The sequence below is a fragment of the Siniperca chuatsi genome, linkage group LG9 (genome assembly GCF_020085105.1).
Source record: "Siniperca chuatsi isolate FFG_IHB_CAS linkage group LG9, ASM2008510v1, whole genome shotgun sequence".
NCBI lineage: Eukaryota > Metazoa > Chordata > Actinopteri > Centrarchiformes > Sinipercidae > Siniperca > Siniperca chuatsi.
The window spans coordinates 17426233-17443722 of NC_058050.1; the positions used below are offsets into that span (position 1 = coordinate 17426233).

The 17490-nt window shown below is 40.1% G+C and overlaps 1 protein-coding gene and 1 long non-coding RNA gene across 3 annotated transcripts; one reads left to right on the plus strand and one right to left on the minus strand.

Annotated features, from left to right (window-relative positions):
* Positions 1 to 4720: 4720 nt before the first annotated feature.
* On the plus strand, positions 4721 to 9714 carry LOC122881483. The gene is made up of 2 exons (XR_006379168.1): positions 4721 to 6636; positions 6922 to 9714. It is a non-coding gene; the product is annotated as an uncharacterized LOC122881483 (long non-coding RNA).
* Positions 8616 to 16956, minus strand: zdhhc18a (zinc finger DHHC-type palmitoyltransferase 18a). Of its 2 annotated transcripts, XM_044207731.1 has the most exons (10): positions 16297 to 16948; positions 15921 to 16081; positions 15492 to 15641; positions 14254 to 14391; positions 14082 to 14133; positions 13173 to 13275; positions 12959 to 13071; positions 12615 to 12720; positions 11256 to 11326; positions 10422 to 10559 (listed from the first exon to the last, which is right to left on the minus strand). In XM_044207731.1, the coding sequence occupies exons 1-9, from the start codon at positions 16530 to 16532 to the stop codon at positions 11285 to 11287; spliced, it is 1101 nt and encodes a 366-aa protein (XP_044063666.1). In that variant the 5' UTR covers positions 16533 to 16948; the 3' UTR covers positions 10422 to 10559; positions 11256 to 11284. The 2 variants fall into 2 exon arrangements, with proteins under 2 accessions (XP_044063665.1, XP_044063666.1); XM_044207730.1 differs by lacking the exon at positions 11256 to 11326 and having other exon boundaries at positions 8616 to 10559; positions 16297 to 16956.
* Positions 16957 to 17490: the final 534 nt, after the last annotated feature.

Genomic DNA, 17490 nt, shown 5'->3' on the forward strand with positions numbered 1-17490 from the left:
CCCCGAGTTGACATCCTGCTGGAGCCATGACAACTGAGCCTGTGAGTCTAGTAGGCGCGGTGCAATAGCCAGTATTTAAACACACCTTAAACAAATGATGCATTAGACAGGCGTATGTCCAGCCCTAACCATGATCAAACATTATGAAGCAATCTGGTAGTCTTGAGGGCATAATATTAAAGACCCACAATGAAAGAAAGCCTGTTGAAGACATCCATTTTTGTCTCTGTATTTGAGCTCAAAGAGACATCAGACAGTTATTTTTTGTGTTGTCAAATATCTCTACCTGTCTTTGCCTCATGGTCAGCAAGAGGAAGAGGAACAATGCATGGCTTCTCTCAAAGGCATGGGACATGACTGGACGTCACAGCGTGCTGTAAAAGCGTGGCTGAAAATCGATGTTGCCAAACAACAAGCAGTGAAGTGTCACAATGATCAATTGTGCGAAGACAGATAACACTCCGTCTGTCGCACAGGATGAGTTGTGAAGCCCTTTTCTTACAAGTCTGTCAGGGCTCCTACAATTTAAGTGAATTATTTCCCCAAAAAGACTTCCCTCATCTGTCACTGAGCACATTCAGACATGTTATACTAGAAGTCCAAGTGTTTGCTATTATTAGAGTGTGCATCACATGTAACTTTGGACAGTACTGCCATAGCTAAAATAGTGACACAGCTGCTGCTAATACATTGCATGTCTGACATTATGCTGCATGATTAATTTTGAAAACAATAAAAAAATGTTTGATTGTATCAGAGTTGCTTTTCAGGCTCAATCTGCGATGGCAGCAGATAACCAACCTAATACAACCAGGTTGAGTTGACCAGTCAGGCTGGACGCTGTGATAGAGAGAATGCATGATAAGAGAGGTAAATGTACTTTTCCGGATTGCTCCAAATGACAAATCTATGGGACAGTGGAACAAGGTTACGCAAGCAGCCGTGCTGCTGACGTCAGACTCCCTCCGTTGCCTGCTTGATTGATTACAGTAGTGCTTGGTAGAGCAGACCAGTATGCTGCTGGAAAAAATAAACACATTATAGATTCAAGTGGCATTATACATCAGCTCTCTGCTCTGTCCATACCTGGACAGTAAAATGGATAAACACAAAACTGTGAAAAAGCAAAAACACACTATCTGGTGTTGATCTGTTTTAAGCTTTGTTACTATTGTTGACTTATGTTGCTTTGTTGTTGCCCAAACCTGATTTTAGGTGTGTAATTAGTGATTATTTTACAGTATTTCCCGAAGATTAGTATGTTGGCTTAAGTAATAATGTTGATGATTTTATGTTCTAGGATGATTTCTGTTTTCTTTTCTTTTCATTGATTCTACAGCAATTTGTTTTTGTTAAAAAAAAAGACACAGAGCTGTGGCATTATTTTCTGCCGTTTTCTAAAGGCTCCACAGGTCCATAGTTATGCCATGGCCGCGGCAGTATCTTTGGATAAGAGAGGTAATTCCATAATTCAAGTGCTCTGAATCTCAACAGTCAAATATAGTGTTAGGCTATGTATTATGTAAGGCTCGGCTCACTTTACTCTCTGAATGGGTCAAAAGGGGGAACAAAATACTTTGACTCACGCTAAGGTTGTGTGGAATGTCAAATACATTATAGAGATCAAATGTAAGTCAAATAGTGGCTGAGTGTTTAACAACATGGTTCTATACAACAAGGAAAGAAATAAGAAATTCCTTTAGAAGGAGCTATTAAATCTCTATTTCCAGAATAAATCCCCAGTTTATGTGATATAGAACTAAGAACAGAGGGAGTCATGCACACATTTTCTCCTATATCTATACTGATTTTTTCCCCCTTCATTTTCCTCAAACTCTCAGCTAAGAACGTGGATATCTCACATGTGAGCAATTGCTGCTTATAGAGGAGGCCATGTAGAAGAGAGGAATGCATGGCCCCGGTAATAAAACACCCTCGCCTCTTTCTGTATGTCTGGGACATCCTAACTTGGATAGCTTCCTTAAGTGGAGCTTATATCATGTTATGCAACGGCCCAACAAACAACCCAATAGGACATTTAGGTTCCCTGTTGCAAAATGGCCATGTCAAATCCTACACAAAAGAAAATAAACCCCAGTTTGCTTTACTTCTCAGCTTTGGTGTTTGTAAATGAATGGTTCGCTGTGGGGCTCTCACTCTGGTATTATTCTCCACTGTTCAAATACTCCCAAATACACTACAGGGACGCAGAAACAAGTTGACAGCTGCGTACAATGTGCAGATACCACTGAGTCAACCAATGCAACCCTAAAAGCTTATAAAATAAACATGTTCTGTAATTTTCTCAACACATGCGCCTAGACATCCCATATTAAAAACTACCAGAGAAAAGAACTGGAGCATTTAACAGAAGTGAGAGGGAACCCCTATTTAGCAGCAAGCTCTGATCTCATTCCCAGAAATCCTGCTCCTCACCCCCATCCAGTAGCTGAGAGGGAAAACTCAGCCCCAGGGGCAATAAAGAGTGGAACATGTCGGAGAGCTATTGTGTCAGCTTTGGAGTTAAGCACAGCAGCAGGTACCTCAGAGACGATGTCTGTGAAGGTCATGATCATACCAGCGCAGTTTGACTCATGTAACTGATACTGCTCAACGTCTGAAGACAGCAGAGCCAGTATTCTAGTTTCATCGAACCTCTCAGTCAGGTTAAAACCTCTGTCCAAATGAGCGACTAATAAAAATATGTAAGCAGCACGTTTCTCAGATCATCATCCAGATTTCTTAAATCCTCCCCCTGGAAGGATTATGGGATCGGTCAAAAGTGTATCCCATCATGCCTCGGGTCAGAGAGAGCCAGCTGGCTGTTCCAAGAGCTACAAAAACCTTTATGATGTCAAAAGAACAAAGTACATTTATTAGATAAATATTATATTATATATTCACAATCAGTGAGTTGCAGGCATTTCCAAATTCGTGACAGGTGTTTGTGAATATTGATAACCAAACAAGCTTTTGAACAAAAACAAACCTGGCTTGTTTTCCATAGTTTGAAAGATTCGTGCTGGTGAAGGGTTGAGATTTATGTAGTGGTGTAACTGAAAGCAGGCAGGAGGCAGGCATGTTGCACACATGGCCAAAAGCTGCTCTGAGTTACATACTGTACAGCTATTGGCAGCAACTGGGGCTCAACAAGCCACTCGACATTCACCCCACAGTCTCAAGCATTTTACTGTACAATTAAAAACCTTGCAGCCTGTGTTTTACTATAGAACACATCTCTCTACGTGTCTTTGCTACCTTTCTCCCCTTTACATAAGTTCCTTTCAAGTAACATAAGTAAACATGATAAGAGATATGTAGCGGTTAACCCGTCCTTTCCTCATAAAGCTGTACTGTGGCTGTCTGGTCATGCCCTTTCAGTGACTCAGCATCCACTATCTATCAGTCACCTTGTCCCTCCCTCTCACTTTATTGTCATTGCTACATAAACCTGGGCCATGACCAAGTGCATGATGTTCAGTGGCCTTCATGGTTGTTGCACAATCATCATCTGTACATAATCACATTCTTACAATATATGGCTTCCTAAAGATCCATACACTAATATAATACCTAATACTATTGAAGCCAGTGGTGGAAGAAGTATTCAGATCCTTTACTTAAGTAAAAGTAGCCATACCACACTGTAAAAATACTTATATTACTTACTTACTTACTTACTTAAGTAAGTACTTACTTAATACTAATAGTATAAAAGTAAAAGTACTCACTACACAGGCAAAATGGGCACTGTCAGTGTTACATTATTACATATTATACTGTTAGATTAATGATGCGTTAATGTGTAAGTAGTAAGGGATAATGTACAGCGAGCCCCAACAGGGTGATAGCATAGTTAACGTGTAAGTAGTAGCAGGGTGGTTTAATTTACTGCATAACAATGCATTGTATCCTATGTGCTCACTATAGGTTTTTACAATCCTCATCTGCAAAGTATCTGTCAGATGAATGTAGTGTACAATGTACAATATTTCCCTCAGAAATGTAGTGAAGTAGACGTATCAAGTAGCATAAAATTACGATACTTAAAGGTCCAGTGTGTAGGGTCTAGTGGTGAACTTGCAGTTTGCAACCATTTGAATACCGCTCGCATCACCCTCCCTTTCAAAGCGTGTAGGAGAAACTACAGTGGCCGCAAAACACGTGAAAAACGGGTACGGCCCTATCTAGAGCCAGTGTTTGGTTTGTCTGTTCTGGGCTACTGTAGAAACATGGCGGTGCAACATGGCGACCTCCATGGAAGGGGACCCGCTCCCTCTGTAGATATAAACCTCATTCTAAGGTAACAAAAACACAACAATTGTTTCAGCTGATGAAAACATACTTATAAATATTATATTCCTTTTCTGCCAATAGATCCTCCTAAATGTTACACACTGGACCTTTAAGTGAAGTACAAGTATCTCAGAATTACTTAAGTAAATGTATTTAGTTACTTTCCATTACTGATAAAAGCAAAAACAAGCATTGTAATCTGCTATCGAAGCAACTAAAGTAGTTTAGCTAGTAAAGACGCACAAATATATCAATATAAATATATAATTTACAGATTTTGTATTAGATTAATCATACAGTCCACTCAGATAATGCCTTTTAAAATAAACAAAGATACAAAAAAAGGTTTTGTTTTTTTCTTTCTTAGGAACAAGATAAGACATTCAAAAAGCAAAAAAAGAAGACAGACACAGGATGCTTCACCTATTATTTAAAATTTTAATTGTCTAAAATGAGTGCCACATTACACAATTACAGGAAATAAAGACATTTAAAGTGATATTTATTCTCACTTTCCACTGACTCTTGTATTGTTATTTTCCCCTGCTAGAGAGCAAACATTTTACCAAATTACTAAAAATGATACAATTATGCTTAATATGATTCCTATGTGATCAGAAACTGTCATGATGGTCAGTGATTAAAGTTAACATGATGGTTTATGTTACAGAGAAATGTGCACATTGATGCATTTCTGTCTGGTGCAGAAGTCAACAAATTTTTCTTTCATGTTGTATAGTGGAAGTAATATGTGGACATGAAAACCGATCATCAGAAAATTCCTTTGCTAAATCAGTCTGGCCTCAAAATAATAATAACAATAATAAACTTTATTTATATGGCACCTTTCCAAAACACTGCTGCTTCAGAAAAAACAAACAGTGATGAGTTATCTGCCGCCAGTTGAGCCTTAATATTATAAAAAAAATTACCCGTCAGCAACCAAAGCATTTTTTAGCAGATTGATTGAGGCCATATCAAACAGGCATGATAATGGCTGCTGTGATAAGGTCTGACCCTGTGGTACCCTGGTACATTAATCCAGCTCCATGGCACATATTCAGGTTTCCATGGGGAGCTCTTTCCACTTCACCACGCACAGCCGACGTTTTTCCACTGCAAGAACCGAGGATATCTCACAATTTACTCACTTATCTAATCTGTACACTGAAAAAAAAAACCCACTCAAATACCAAAATGTTAGAGTTTAGTAGATTAGGTATCTTGCGATAGTGGAAATGTTTTTCTGATTATTTGGGAGGTATGAGGATAGAAGGGGCTCATAATCAAGACCTATATATCAAGATAAAGACATTTATGTATAACAGTAATAGTTGCTGCTGCATGTCTGAGATACAGTGGCAGCCCAATGCAAAATAATGAAATAACAATATAAAGCATGCATAAAATGATCTGACTGACTAACTAACCTAACTAAAATAACCTGTGCACAGTAAGCTGTACAGTCAGATCTGTAACTCTGCACTGACTCTTCTCTAATCTTTCAACAAATTGGATCGGTCAACAAACCTAATACACAAACCAACCAATAAATAACCCTGAACGGATCTATCATGAGCTTTATGTACTAAGAGGCTTTCAGGGCTTTTTAGGTGTTCACATATATACACCCAAACACACAGATAATCAAATGTTACACCCAGAAACATCCCAGGAAAAGCAGTACACAAACATATGGTAAAGTACTGACCAAAGTCCACACACACATGCGCACTCCCGTCGCCATGGATATTCTATGAAGAAATCTTTACTGCATTTAGTGTCAGCTAGGATGTACGAGTTGCAAATTTGGATCTGCTTTGACCCTTGTTGGGAGGTCAAACACCTCTTAGTTTTGTTGTGGACATTTTGCAGAACGCATCCACTTTTAGGAAAACACAAGTGTGCAAGAACAGCAGGCTATTTGGTTGCATTACAATTCAACATCCGGCATGTGCAAGTTATACCCACAGGATTCAGTTGTTTCATGTCCCACTGGCAGTGGCAACAAACAATGCCTGCTGGCAGCTGCAGCCTCCTGGCAGCTGGTTCCTTCTGCTCAGTACAGGGTTAATTATATCCAGCTTCAATGCCCAGCATAGACGCACTTTTAGCTCTCGAAATCACAGCGGCAGTGATGTTGACAGCAGCCCTGACTGTGAGTCACCTGTTTTGCTCGCAGAGGTAGGCTACTTCACTTCTGCTCTGGTCAGACCAGCGAGCGATGAGGAGAAGACTTGTGAGAGTGTGACACACGGCTGCACACATGACAGCAGGGCCAAACGTGGCTCGCTGAAGAGGAACAAGCACGATGAATCACAAAGAGGACGACAGTTGGGGGTAAATTGGCAGTGGGTTATTTCTTTGAAGAGTAAGAATGTTTTAGTTAATTAAGTAAAAGGGGGGGCTTTCCCGGCTGTTCTGTTACTGTACGTTGCTCATGTGTTTCAAGAAAAGAGAAGGAATCAACTAAGCAAAAACTGTCACATTAGACAATGAAGTTTGGTCTAGGCTGAGTCTATATAATAAGATTTTTTTTTTATAAATGTTTAAGTCTGTCTGATTTAACCCATTCTATGAAGTCACCTTTTTGATTAAAATATAACCTCTTACTCTGAAATCCAGCAGGCCACTCACCCCACCCACTGACTGGGTGGCCTTCTCTGTCTTGGTGCCACACCAGTTGGGGTTAAAGAGCATGACACACTCCAGCAAGCGAATAATCACCTGCAGCCAGCAAGGACTCAAATAATTCACGTCAACACTGCTGACAAATAAACCCACTGCATGCTGATGACCTGGTGCCTTTACTGCTGTTGTTAAATTAAACTCATCTTCACATTTCTCTTCTTCTGCAAACATTTTTTAGTCTTCTAGGAGATGGAGGGCTGTGGTCAAAATGCAACACAGCTGCTGAGGCAGTTATGCTTTGGCTTTTTCCTTCTGCGAGACACTGAGCCAAAAGTCTGACCATCTGTTTTGTGTTAGCCTAAGATATACAGGTTGCTATATTGACATGCCTCAGCAAGGAGTCTTTTGAAGTTAAATGAGGTAATAGATGCATAAAAATCTTAAGAAATCCATTAAGGTTATCATATTTCACTACAAAGATGTTGTTCTGTGCCTTGCAACCATGACTTCCTTTGTCTGAATCCAGCCAGAGCTTCAGCATAGGTTTATGTCTTCAACCATCTTTTTCTTCCTGTGTTTCCTTTTTTTTTTGTCAAAAACATTGTTCTTTTAAAAAAGTGTAATGAAATAGCCTCCAAACCAAATACTTTCTTTTAAATTTAAGTTACTTCTATCGCATTGAGAAGATATCAGACAAGACATACAATTGCACATTCAACGCATCGTCTTTCAAAGGTGAATAACATCAGCATATAGAAGACACCAGCTGCCACATGCAGACTACCGCTTTGAAGACAGAAAAGCTTCAAAAAAGGGTGATTTTGGAGGAGCTTAAAGCAACATTCTCACTTTTCTGCACACAGTAGTGACAGCTGAGTGCAGTCAGACTCCAGCCTCAGCTGCCACGGTCCATCCGTCATGATCACTGGCCTTCAGGATATTTTTCTCCGGTTTTCAATTTCAATAATTACAGGCAAAATAATGCCTTCTTTAAAAGTAAAACCAAGGGCACAGAATAAACATCAGCAATGCCAAGGAAACAATTCACCACACTCTGAAAAATGATATTCTGTTTTGTATGGCTATCTGTGAAGGGGGAAAACATCTCTGAGCCACAGTCCAAAAGACTTCATCTTATTAGGTGGGAGAGAATCTCTGGCCAGTTGGAGAGAGGCTACAGATAGTGTTATTATGAAAATCATAACTCTTTTTACAGTCTTTTAATTTTTGCCTTCTGGTGAAAAGTATATGACCTGGTTTGTGATCTTAACACATTGTGGTTAACACAATTTGCTTTCTCTAAATTTCTTCTCCTGATTGAACTGACTGAGTTTTGTTACCCCGTCACCTCATTGTAACTATCATGAACAAATTAACATATACAGTATATTCCTAACCTCTCCTCCAGATTTGTGTCAGCTGTTGTCCCCCCACCCCCCCCCCCCACACACACACACACACACACACTGTTTTCACTGTGGGATCTTTGCCTGTGGTCAACATGCATCTCTTCATTGTTTCCATGAGGGAGCTGTCAGAATGGATGAACCCAACTATCACTGATGAAGCAAACTGAACATTATAGTTTGACATTGGTCTGTTTAAAGTCATTGTAGTTTAAATAAAGTGAGCCTATATATGTTTAAATGTGGAAATTTGGTTAAAAAAAAAAAACCTTGGGGGAAAAATCCAAATCAACAAAACTCGTCATTTTTATTGACCAAATGTTACAGTTCCACTGTTACATCCTACAAAATACAAACAAACAAGTTTGTTCATACAAGCACTGCTTGTAATTGTTTACACAACCTATGGGTCTTGATGCAGATTGATAAATGAACGATCCACTGACTATGGCAAAGTGGTTCTTCACAAACTCACAACCTACAGCTTCAATGCCCAATTACAAAAAATAAATAAAACATCAAAAGGCCTTTCTTTTAATGGTTTTCATGTTAGTAAACTGTCCTCTGACTAGGCTGCAAACCTTATCGACATGCTGCCCCCTAGCGGAACAAACAAACTCCTGCAATTTACTCTCTCAAGAAATTGTACACCATCATCACACAGAGAAGGTGAAGTTTCATGCTGTAAGAAGAGGAAAAGGTCGCAGCCATGTAAATGACAGCTTGCCCTGCATGTAAACAGGCCTCATCATCATTCCTAAAACATTACTCTGCTTGACACAGTCCACACATTAACCCTGTGGTGTAACCACCAACACACATAAAAAGCAGATGCTCACTAGCACAGAAAGCATCCCAGTAGATCATATTAATAGGAAACGGTGTAACAGTGATAAATACTGCAATCCAATCCCTGGTGAGCAGAAGCAAATTTGAGTTTGATTTAAAATAAATACTGGGTTTTGACATCCAACAGATAAAGCAACAAAGTGGACATACTATATGCGGAGAAACTACTTCTGAAAATGCTACACATTTCAGTCAGTTAGTATCCAGTCGTACATGAAAAATATCTGCACAAATTCACTGTTTTTACTTGTTTTAAGTCTCCTAGTGATACACATCACAAAAAGAAAAGATAGTTACCATTTAGCCATTTAAGACACGCAGAACTGACTACAAAATACAGCAAAACCCTTGATATGAATACATAAGAAATAAAGTCTGCAACTTGCCCTCCCTCTTCAAACTCTGATCGCTCATTCATATAAATACTGTCAAGCAGGATCCACATGGTGACACTGGGATGATGTAGATCTAGATGACAGGAAAATGACATAAGGCTAACTCTTGAGTTGATCATCCTGAAATGGCTCATTATCCAAAACATGCCAGTTTAGTACATCTAAACTCTTGTTTCTGTACTTCTTGCATCCACACTCACGCTTTAAGTATTCAAAATATTTAAAGACCTGTTTGCATAAGACATTAGCAAGAACTCAAACACTGCGGCTGTGACATATGGCTTGAGGTTGTGTGGAAGGTGTGGAGGCATGTTCTGGGTCTCTTCATAAAAAGGTGTTAAAAAAATATCTCTATATTGTGCTTCTAAGTATTACTAAGATTTACCTCCATCCTGAAGGACACATATTGTATAGTAGGACATTGTTGATATAACTCAGAGAACATAAAAACCCTCCAGTTAATGCTTAATCAACTCATCACAATGACATCTTGAGATACCAGAAATGGCAACACACAGCATGACCACCACTATGAAAAGTTTCTTTGTAGCCAAAAACATTGCCAGTGATACAGAGCAGCGTTGCATGCAGCAGGACAAGTGCGCTATGACTCCTTTTGTTCTCTTATGGTTACTGGGCATACTCAGGGTAGCTGGACAAAGCCAGTGTCGGGCACATCACCCAGAATCAAGGTGGCGCGGCTCAGCGACGGGGAAGGAGAAGCCAAACGGAAGGCTGGGTTGATTGAGTGCAGAGAGTCCCTCTTGCTGCTTCTACTGAACGGGGGGCAAGGAGCGGCCAAAGGCTGGTGGGCGTGCTGTTGTGAGCAGCCATCAGAGGGTGAAGCTTCTGTGGAAGGTGCTGCCGTGCTGGAAACCTCCAGGTCCAGAGGGGTGGTCTTTGAGGTGCCAGGGGGGCACAGGTCATGAAAGTCGAAGGAGTGGACCATCCTCTCCAGCACGTCCTTGGTGCTCTGGGTGCACTGTATGAGAAGGAAAAAATAGAGAAGTCAAGAAAAAGGGGGAATGGGCCATATTATCTTAACATCAGGACAAACATGTATAGAAAATTCTGTAATGTGATTAAAATGATTAAAACTCATCAAGCACAGTGAAAGCAATGATAGCACCAATGACAGCACTGTCAAAAGATTCAAATGGAGAAGCATGGAAGGAGTGAGTTAGATGCAGACAACGCAACATGGGTAAAGTGTGTGTGGAGAACCTCCTTCTTCCTGTGCTTCTTCTGGCTCTGATAAAAGGAGAAAGGGAGATATACAATTTATGCAGACTCGCTTGCGTCACCATGCATGTACAATAACACATGAGAAAAACACCTCATCTAACTACAGAGAGGATCAAAGATCATCAGCCTTCAAACACGAGCTCCATCCCCATATTGAGCGAGTGAGCGAATGTTAATGACAGGAGAAAGAATGGTAGTGAAGCATGCACGTTCACAAGTAAGGCAGTGCACCCATCCACACCATCACTACACACCAATCACAAGATCTGCCCCAAGTGCGTTTGGGTTTATGCAGAAAATGAAATATCTTAGAAAGGAAAATAACTGTTGAGATGACAGCGATTCCAAACCTAAACACAAACAATGTAAAAGACTCAGTGAATGGCAAGTGAAGAGATGTTGTGATTGGTTTAACGTTCAACCCTACTCTTACCATCAACCGTCTACATGCAGCAGTGCCCTTCAGGCTGTGCAGGACAAAGCAAAATCCTGACAGTTCTCCTCCTAGCAGGGTGGAATGGACACAATACAACACTGAGTATCAGATCTTTCATCTAGCAATTAAGTTACAGGCATACGAAACAAATGTTCATGAAACAATAAATCCATCTGTTCAGTATACCTACTGAAATAAAAAGAAAAACCTCAGAAAATACAACTTCTCTAAAACACCTTAAAATCTGCAGTCACGTGCATGAAGACTTGTAAAAAAAGAGGCAAAGTAAACTCAAAACAGAGACCAAAATCCCAAAATACAAAAATAATGTTTATTTAACACATAAAAGAACAGTTTTTAGGTAAATAATATACGTAGGTAAAAATAGAAGATTTAAGAAAATAAAATATAGCTAATAATATACTGAAGACATCTGATATGCTGACCGTATTGAGTGACAAATGTATTGAAGACATGAGAAACGATCTGTGATAAAGTGCTGATAAATCAAAATATATATATCTAATACCATCTGCATGTCCTACTAAAAAGCAGTAATTAATTCATTTGTGTGCATACAACTTCACCACAACATACAAACAACCCCAGTAGTACAGCAACAAGTTGAAGTGTAAGCAAACATAAATACAAGTCAAATATAAAAAAGGTGCAACAATTAACGTGTTTACTGTCCCACAGCACCAAATGACCATAATATATCTACAGCAGTCTGACGGAGTAACTCAGAAACTTAACAGTGACCTTAACAAATGGTTACATTTCTGGCTGTAAAAACTCTGCAAAAAAAAATCTCTGCCCACTTTCATGCATTTTTAACGGCTCAATGATGCCAAAACAGCGTTACAGGTAGTGTCCAAGACATTTTGTTCTAAAGCTCAAAGAACAAGTGACACAGCAGTATTATTTCAGCACGCTGCATGCTGATAAATTACCTCTTCAGTAGAGGTTTCTGTTGAATGCCAGCTCTAATTTGCTAGCTTAATCATTTCTTGGCTTTATATTGTGTGTCAGTTCCAAGCATAAGCTCAGCCCTGGTAATGTTGTTCCAGTCCAGTCAGATACGACATAATAGGCCATTCATTATTAAAAATACATGCTCTGCTTTCTGTTGTCATAAACAATACGTATACAATGTACAACTTTCATAACACTGGGCACAGATTCAAAGTACTGCATGTTGGCAACTCTACTTGAGGGACTGAAGCTGGAAGTCTGGAGGATGAAGGAGTGGACACACAGAGTGGAGAAGGCACACAGGGGGCAGCCTAACAACAACAATACAGGAGCTATGGGACAGTCGGGACTTGGGAGGGACCACAAGCTGGTTCATCCTACCATGTGCGCGTCATTCTTGGCCGCGAAGGGAGGTAGCTCTATCTCCGAGGCAGAAGCAGCTGGGACTGCCTCGTCGAGAGGCAGGAAACCTCTTCGGTCAATCAGACTAGAGAACAGAACAGAGGATTATGCTACGATGCATAATTTGACATGGACTGTACATGTACTGGATCTGATGCTGTCATCAAGGAAGTGTTCATGAAGCATTTTCACTGATACTGAAGATAGAAAAATGTTTCTAGACCCAGTTAAGATGATGAGTGACACACAGGGTGAACTTTATAGGAAAAATGTGTGTGGCGATATGTCTCAGCTTATATGGGATGGGGGACATCTTTACTCACCTTGGGGGCATGGGGCCACATAACGTCACACAACAGTTGGTTATAATACTGTTGTAACTGTACGGGTTCCCAGACTCCTCTGCACCCCTTTTACTTGACCAGGAGCCCTTTATCTGCACAGTGAATAAATAAACTGTCAGGGTTAGGGGATAAAGTCTATTTTAACAATCATGACCTGAACTGTATCATATATAGGGACACGACAAGTACTTACATCTTCATTTGTTGTGAGGTTGGAGGCCACTAAGTAAGTATGGAAGCCTGAGAGGCCCATAATAGACCAGATGGAGAAGAAACAAATCACCAACTCCACCACAGTGCACAAGGAAGAGTCAAGGCATGATAATATCACCAATGCTTATTGAAGACAGATTAAGCAAAAAGCTGAGGATTAAAATCTATGACAAGGTTGAAAATGTGTAAGTTGTGTTCCTCCCACAGAGTATGCTTTTTCCCTGCACAAAGCACATCTATAAGAGGTACTTCAGCTATCTTATGTCTCTATGTGATGACTAGTTATGCAATTGTGTCATTTATTTAGACAGCATAGAATCAATTACTTGCAAATATTTCTATGTATGTTGTTGAAAATTATGTGATTTGTAAATTGGCTAAAATTGCCATTATGGCCTTTAAAGCCCAGTACTCACGGGAGATTCATGAATTCATTGGTTTTTAATTTTAATATGAAAACTGATGCAATATGTTTCAAAATCAGTGTAATCAGATCATCTGCTCTATGAGATAACTGGATAACTAAAGATGACAGAATGTCATGTATATCATGCGTACCATGAGGAAATTAACCCACACCCTGTCTCTGAATAACAAAACGAACTTCTATGTAGACATGCAGTCTATATTTGTCTAGCTACTGACATCATCTCACAAGGACATGAGGCAGCAAACCTTCTACTGGAAAGCCATCTGCCTAAAAATTACTGCTTTGCTGGATGCTAACTCTCTGATCCTATTAAGTGTTGGCTTAGGCTGAGGAGCAGCGGGAAATGCCTTGTCAACAGTGTAACTTGTGTTATGTCTTGGCACAAAACAGTAGCCAATTTAAAGAAATATCTCATACACAGCTTGATTGTGTGAAAATTTGGTATGTACAAAAGGATATCTGGCAGGGCTCTCTTGAATGGCTTGAACAAGGCTTTTACCTGCTTGAGAACCTGGACAGAAAAGGACAAATCAGAAACAATGTAATGTTAAAGTGGTTCTTGAAAACATGACACAAGCATCCCACAACTACTGAGTGCATTTGTGTCTTTATACGGGGTGAAAATACTTACGCAGGGTAATGTGTGTGATGACACAGCCAAATATGAAAGATGTCAGAAAAGACAGAGAGATGATGAAGCTGTAGAAAAAGCGGTAATTGCGCTTCCCCACACAGTTCCCCACCCATGGGCAGTGGTGATCAAATCGTTCTGAGGGTGACAAAACAGAATACATACCAGAGATTAGAGGTACATTTATAGTAGTTGTGAAGTATAATAATAGCAGTAAGGCTTAATATCTAGCATGTTGTATATTGAATTATAATAAAACACAACCACTCCTACCCCATAATTAATATAGCACTTTCATCATTATAATTTTCCTGTCAGGTGTTCATATGATCACTGAAACTGTTTTTGCTTGCTGTAATCATTCCTCCTGTTGATACTGGCACATAAAGAGATTCCTTCCAATATAAGTAATGGGGAGCAAAATCCATAGTCCTCGTTCTGTGCAAAAACAAATTCCAAAGTTAGAACAAAATTCCCTCTTTGTGTTACTATCCCTCCACCACAGGCCAGCAAGTAAACACTGTCAGGGAAAACACAAAGAGGGAACTTTGTACTAAAAATACTGTAACTTTGTAAGAAACACACTTGATTTGATTAACTCAGACTGGCTTCAATTGAACTTTGGAATATATTTTTGCATTGAATGAGGTCTGTAGATTTTGTCCCCCATCTCTTCCATTGCAAGCAGGTTAGGAAGGCATCTTTTAAACAGCCAGTATAGAGAGGGGGAACGGTTACAACAAGCACAAACAGTCTGTATGTACATATGGACCTTTTGAGTATTGTTTTAAGATCTATTACCCTTTAACAGAACAGACCCTTCCGTTTGGCAAGAGAGACACTGCAGTCTCAACCTGCAAAGAACAGTTTGCTCTATCTTGCCAAATGATGACCTAATGCTTTATAGACCACACACTGTATGGCATGCTACCTAGATCCTGCACATAAAAAAAAAAAAAAAAAAACTGCCAGTCATACATTTTATGTGAATTTAAGTTTAATATTGGTTAAGGTTCTCAGGCAGTGAACTATTTTGTTTTCAGTATTGTTTTACAGTTTTATCTTTTTGATATTACATTTATTATTACATTTCAGCATCGTACATTCAAGACACAGATCAGTGGGTTAATAAAGGAAGCATGAAGCAAACTAATGGAAACCCCCCCAAGCAGTATGACATGTAACTCATGGCAATGACATTAAGTTCTTAAGTTTAATTAGTGCCGCAAAATCCTTACCCACACAGTTGTCACACAGGCTGCAGTGGGAGGTCCGAGGAGGGCGGAACGTTTTACAAGTGAAGCAGTATTTGAGCTTTACCACCTGCTGGTTGATGAGGATCTCCCTGGTCCGCGGTGGCGGGCGATACGTAGAGGATCCTGAGGTATCTTAAAATAGAGAAGTACAAGGGGAGAGACTCACTGAGACTTACGCATTTGATCAAAACAGTTAACCTAAGAAGCACTCAAATGATATAATAAGGAATAAATAAACACAAATAAAGCTATGTCTGGCTTTTGTGCTCTTTAACCATGATAGAGAGTAAGCTGCTTAGGTCTTGGTCTGCAGTTCAACGAGAAACATGTCCCTCAGAGATCCCCTATATGGCAAAGCTCTTTTACCCCATCTGTCCCACAGTGAGTATGCAATTCCAGGGTGTGCCTTACCTATCTGCTTCTCTATGTCTGCTGCTTCATCTGGGGTAGCCCTAGGTAAGATGCCTGGATCTGTAAAGCTGGTTCTCAGCAGGGAGAGGACCACAAACACAAACAGCACCCCACCAATCACAGGTATGAAGATGGTCAGATGCTCCACCAGGAATGGGCAACTGTAAAAGAAAAAGATGAGTTTGTTTCACTCTGCCCTAGTCAAAAACACTGTTAATCCCCAAGTACAGTGTCACGAACACCGTTTAAAATACAAAAAGTAAAAAGCAAGCAAAAGGAATTTACAACTTCCACATACGTGTTAGCAACTACCTTTCATGTTGCATTCAGGGATCACTGGGATGAAACATAGAAAAGGACATTTCTAGTTACTCACTCAAATGCAAAGAAAAGGCCACAAGTGACAACAATAAGGCCCAGTGTCAGAGGAAGGACACCGCTCTGTCTGGCCAGGATGATCCGTCCATCGCAGAAAAACCTGTTCTTCCCTGGGAACACTTCCCATTTCCTCCGCGGCCGCTGCCCTTTCTTCTCGGTGTGGTTCTGTGCGGACGAGGGCGACACAGACAGCGCTCTCGGGTCGATCTGCTGGTACTCGCAGTTCTTCATCATGTAAACAGTATCGACACAGTATCGGAGGTAGCTAAAGGCACGCTCTCTCTTTTCTCGCCACGTTATCGAGAGACAGTACTCTCAAGATTCAGTCATCGTACATTGATATTTTTGCTTGTTCGGTTAGCGTTCAGTTGCCCATCCTGAAAGCTAACGCTAGCTAGCTAGCGCACCAGCAAAGGCATACTTCTCCGTAGCAGAGTTTTACGAGCTGAATCAGTTCCCGAGTTGACTCAAGCTTAATTACCATATTTGGCAGTTAAATTAAAGCCATTCATAAATAGTAGTACTCATTTGGTTATGTTAACTCGCCTTTTATCAAAAATTCAACAAAAACACACGGGCTTCGGTCGAGCTTCCTTCGACAGGTCACGTTTCCTTTTTTTATGCCGTCGCCAGTCTATGTCACGGTGATGATGTTGACGTAATCACGCAGGACGCACCGACTTGTAACGGCTCAGACACGTCAGTTATGCGACGGGATGATTTGTAGATCAGTGGCAAACACTAGCCAGCGCGTGCACAGTGACTATCTGTTTGGATTGATATTGACGGCAGTGCAAGGTATTTTTCCCACATAGATTAATTAAAGCCCTGATAGAAAATATAACAATTAATTGCAAACAAGCAAAATAAATTAAAACAATATATAACCCTGCAGCTGTTCTGTGCCATTTGGTATTCTCAGCTCATGTTCTAAGTATTTTGGGAGATTTAGCAACCTGTGGGAGTTAACATACACATGGTGGGTATTTTATAGACTGTTTGCAGTATTTTATAGACCCCAAAATTCCCAGTTAATGTGTGGTCATTTGATTCAGAGCAGATCTACTACATACCGATACACTACTGCTGAGAAAAGTATATTTTGTCATAGTTTTAGTCTCATCTAAAATTTAACTTAATGATTGGCTAGAGTTAGCATTAACCTGATCCTGTGTGCCACGCATGCCAGAGA

What these genes read in the sequence shown, in the direction of transcription:
- zdhhc18a (XM_044207730.1), bottom strand. Translation starts at nt 16,532, where the DNA reads ATGATGAAGAACTGCGAGTACCAGCAGATCGACCCGAGAGCGCTGTCT. An exon ending in CATCACACACATTACCCTGC is followed by an intron (nt 14,134 to 14,253) that starts GTAAGTATTTTC and finishes TTTTCTGTCCAG; the next exon opens with GTTCTCAAGCAGGTAAAAGC. An exon ending in ACCTCACAACAAATGAAGAT is followed by an intron (nt 13,072 to 13,172) that starts GTAAGTACTTGT and finishes TTCACTGTGCAG; the next exon opens with ATAAAGGGCTCCTGGTCAAG.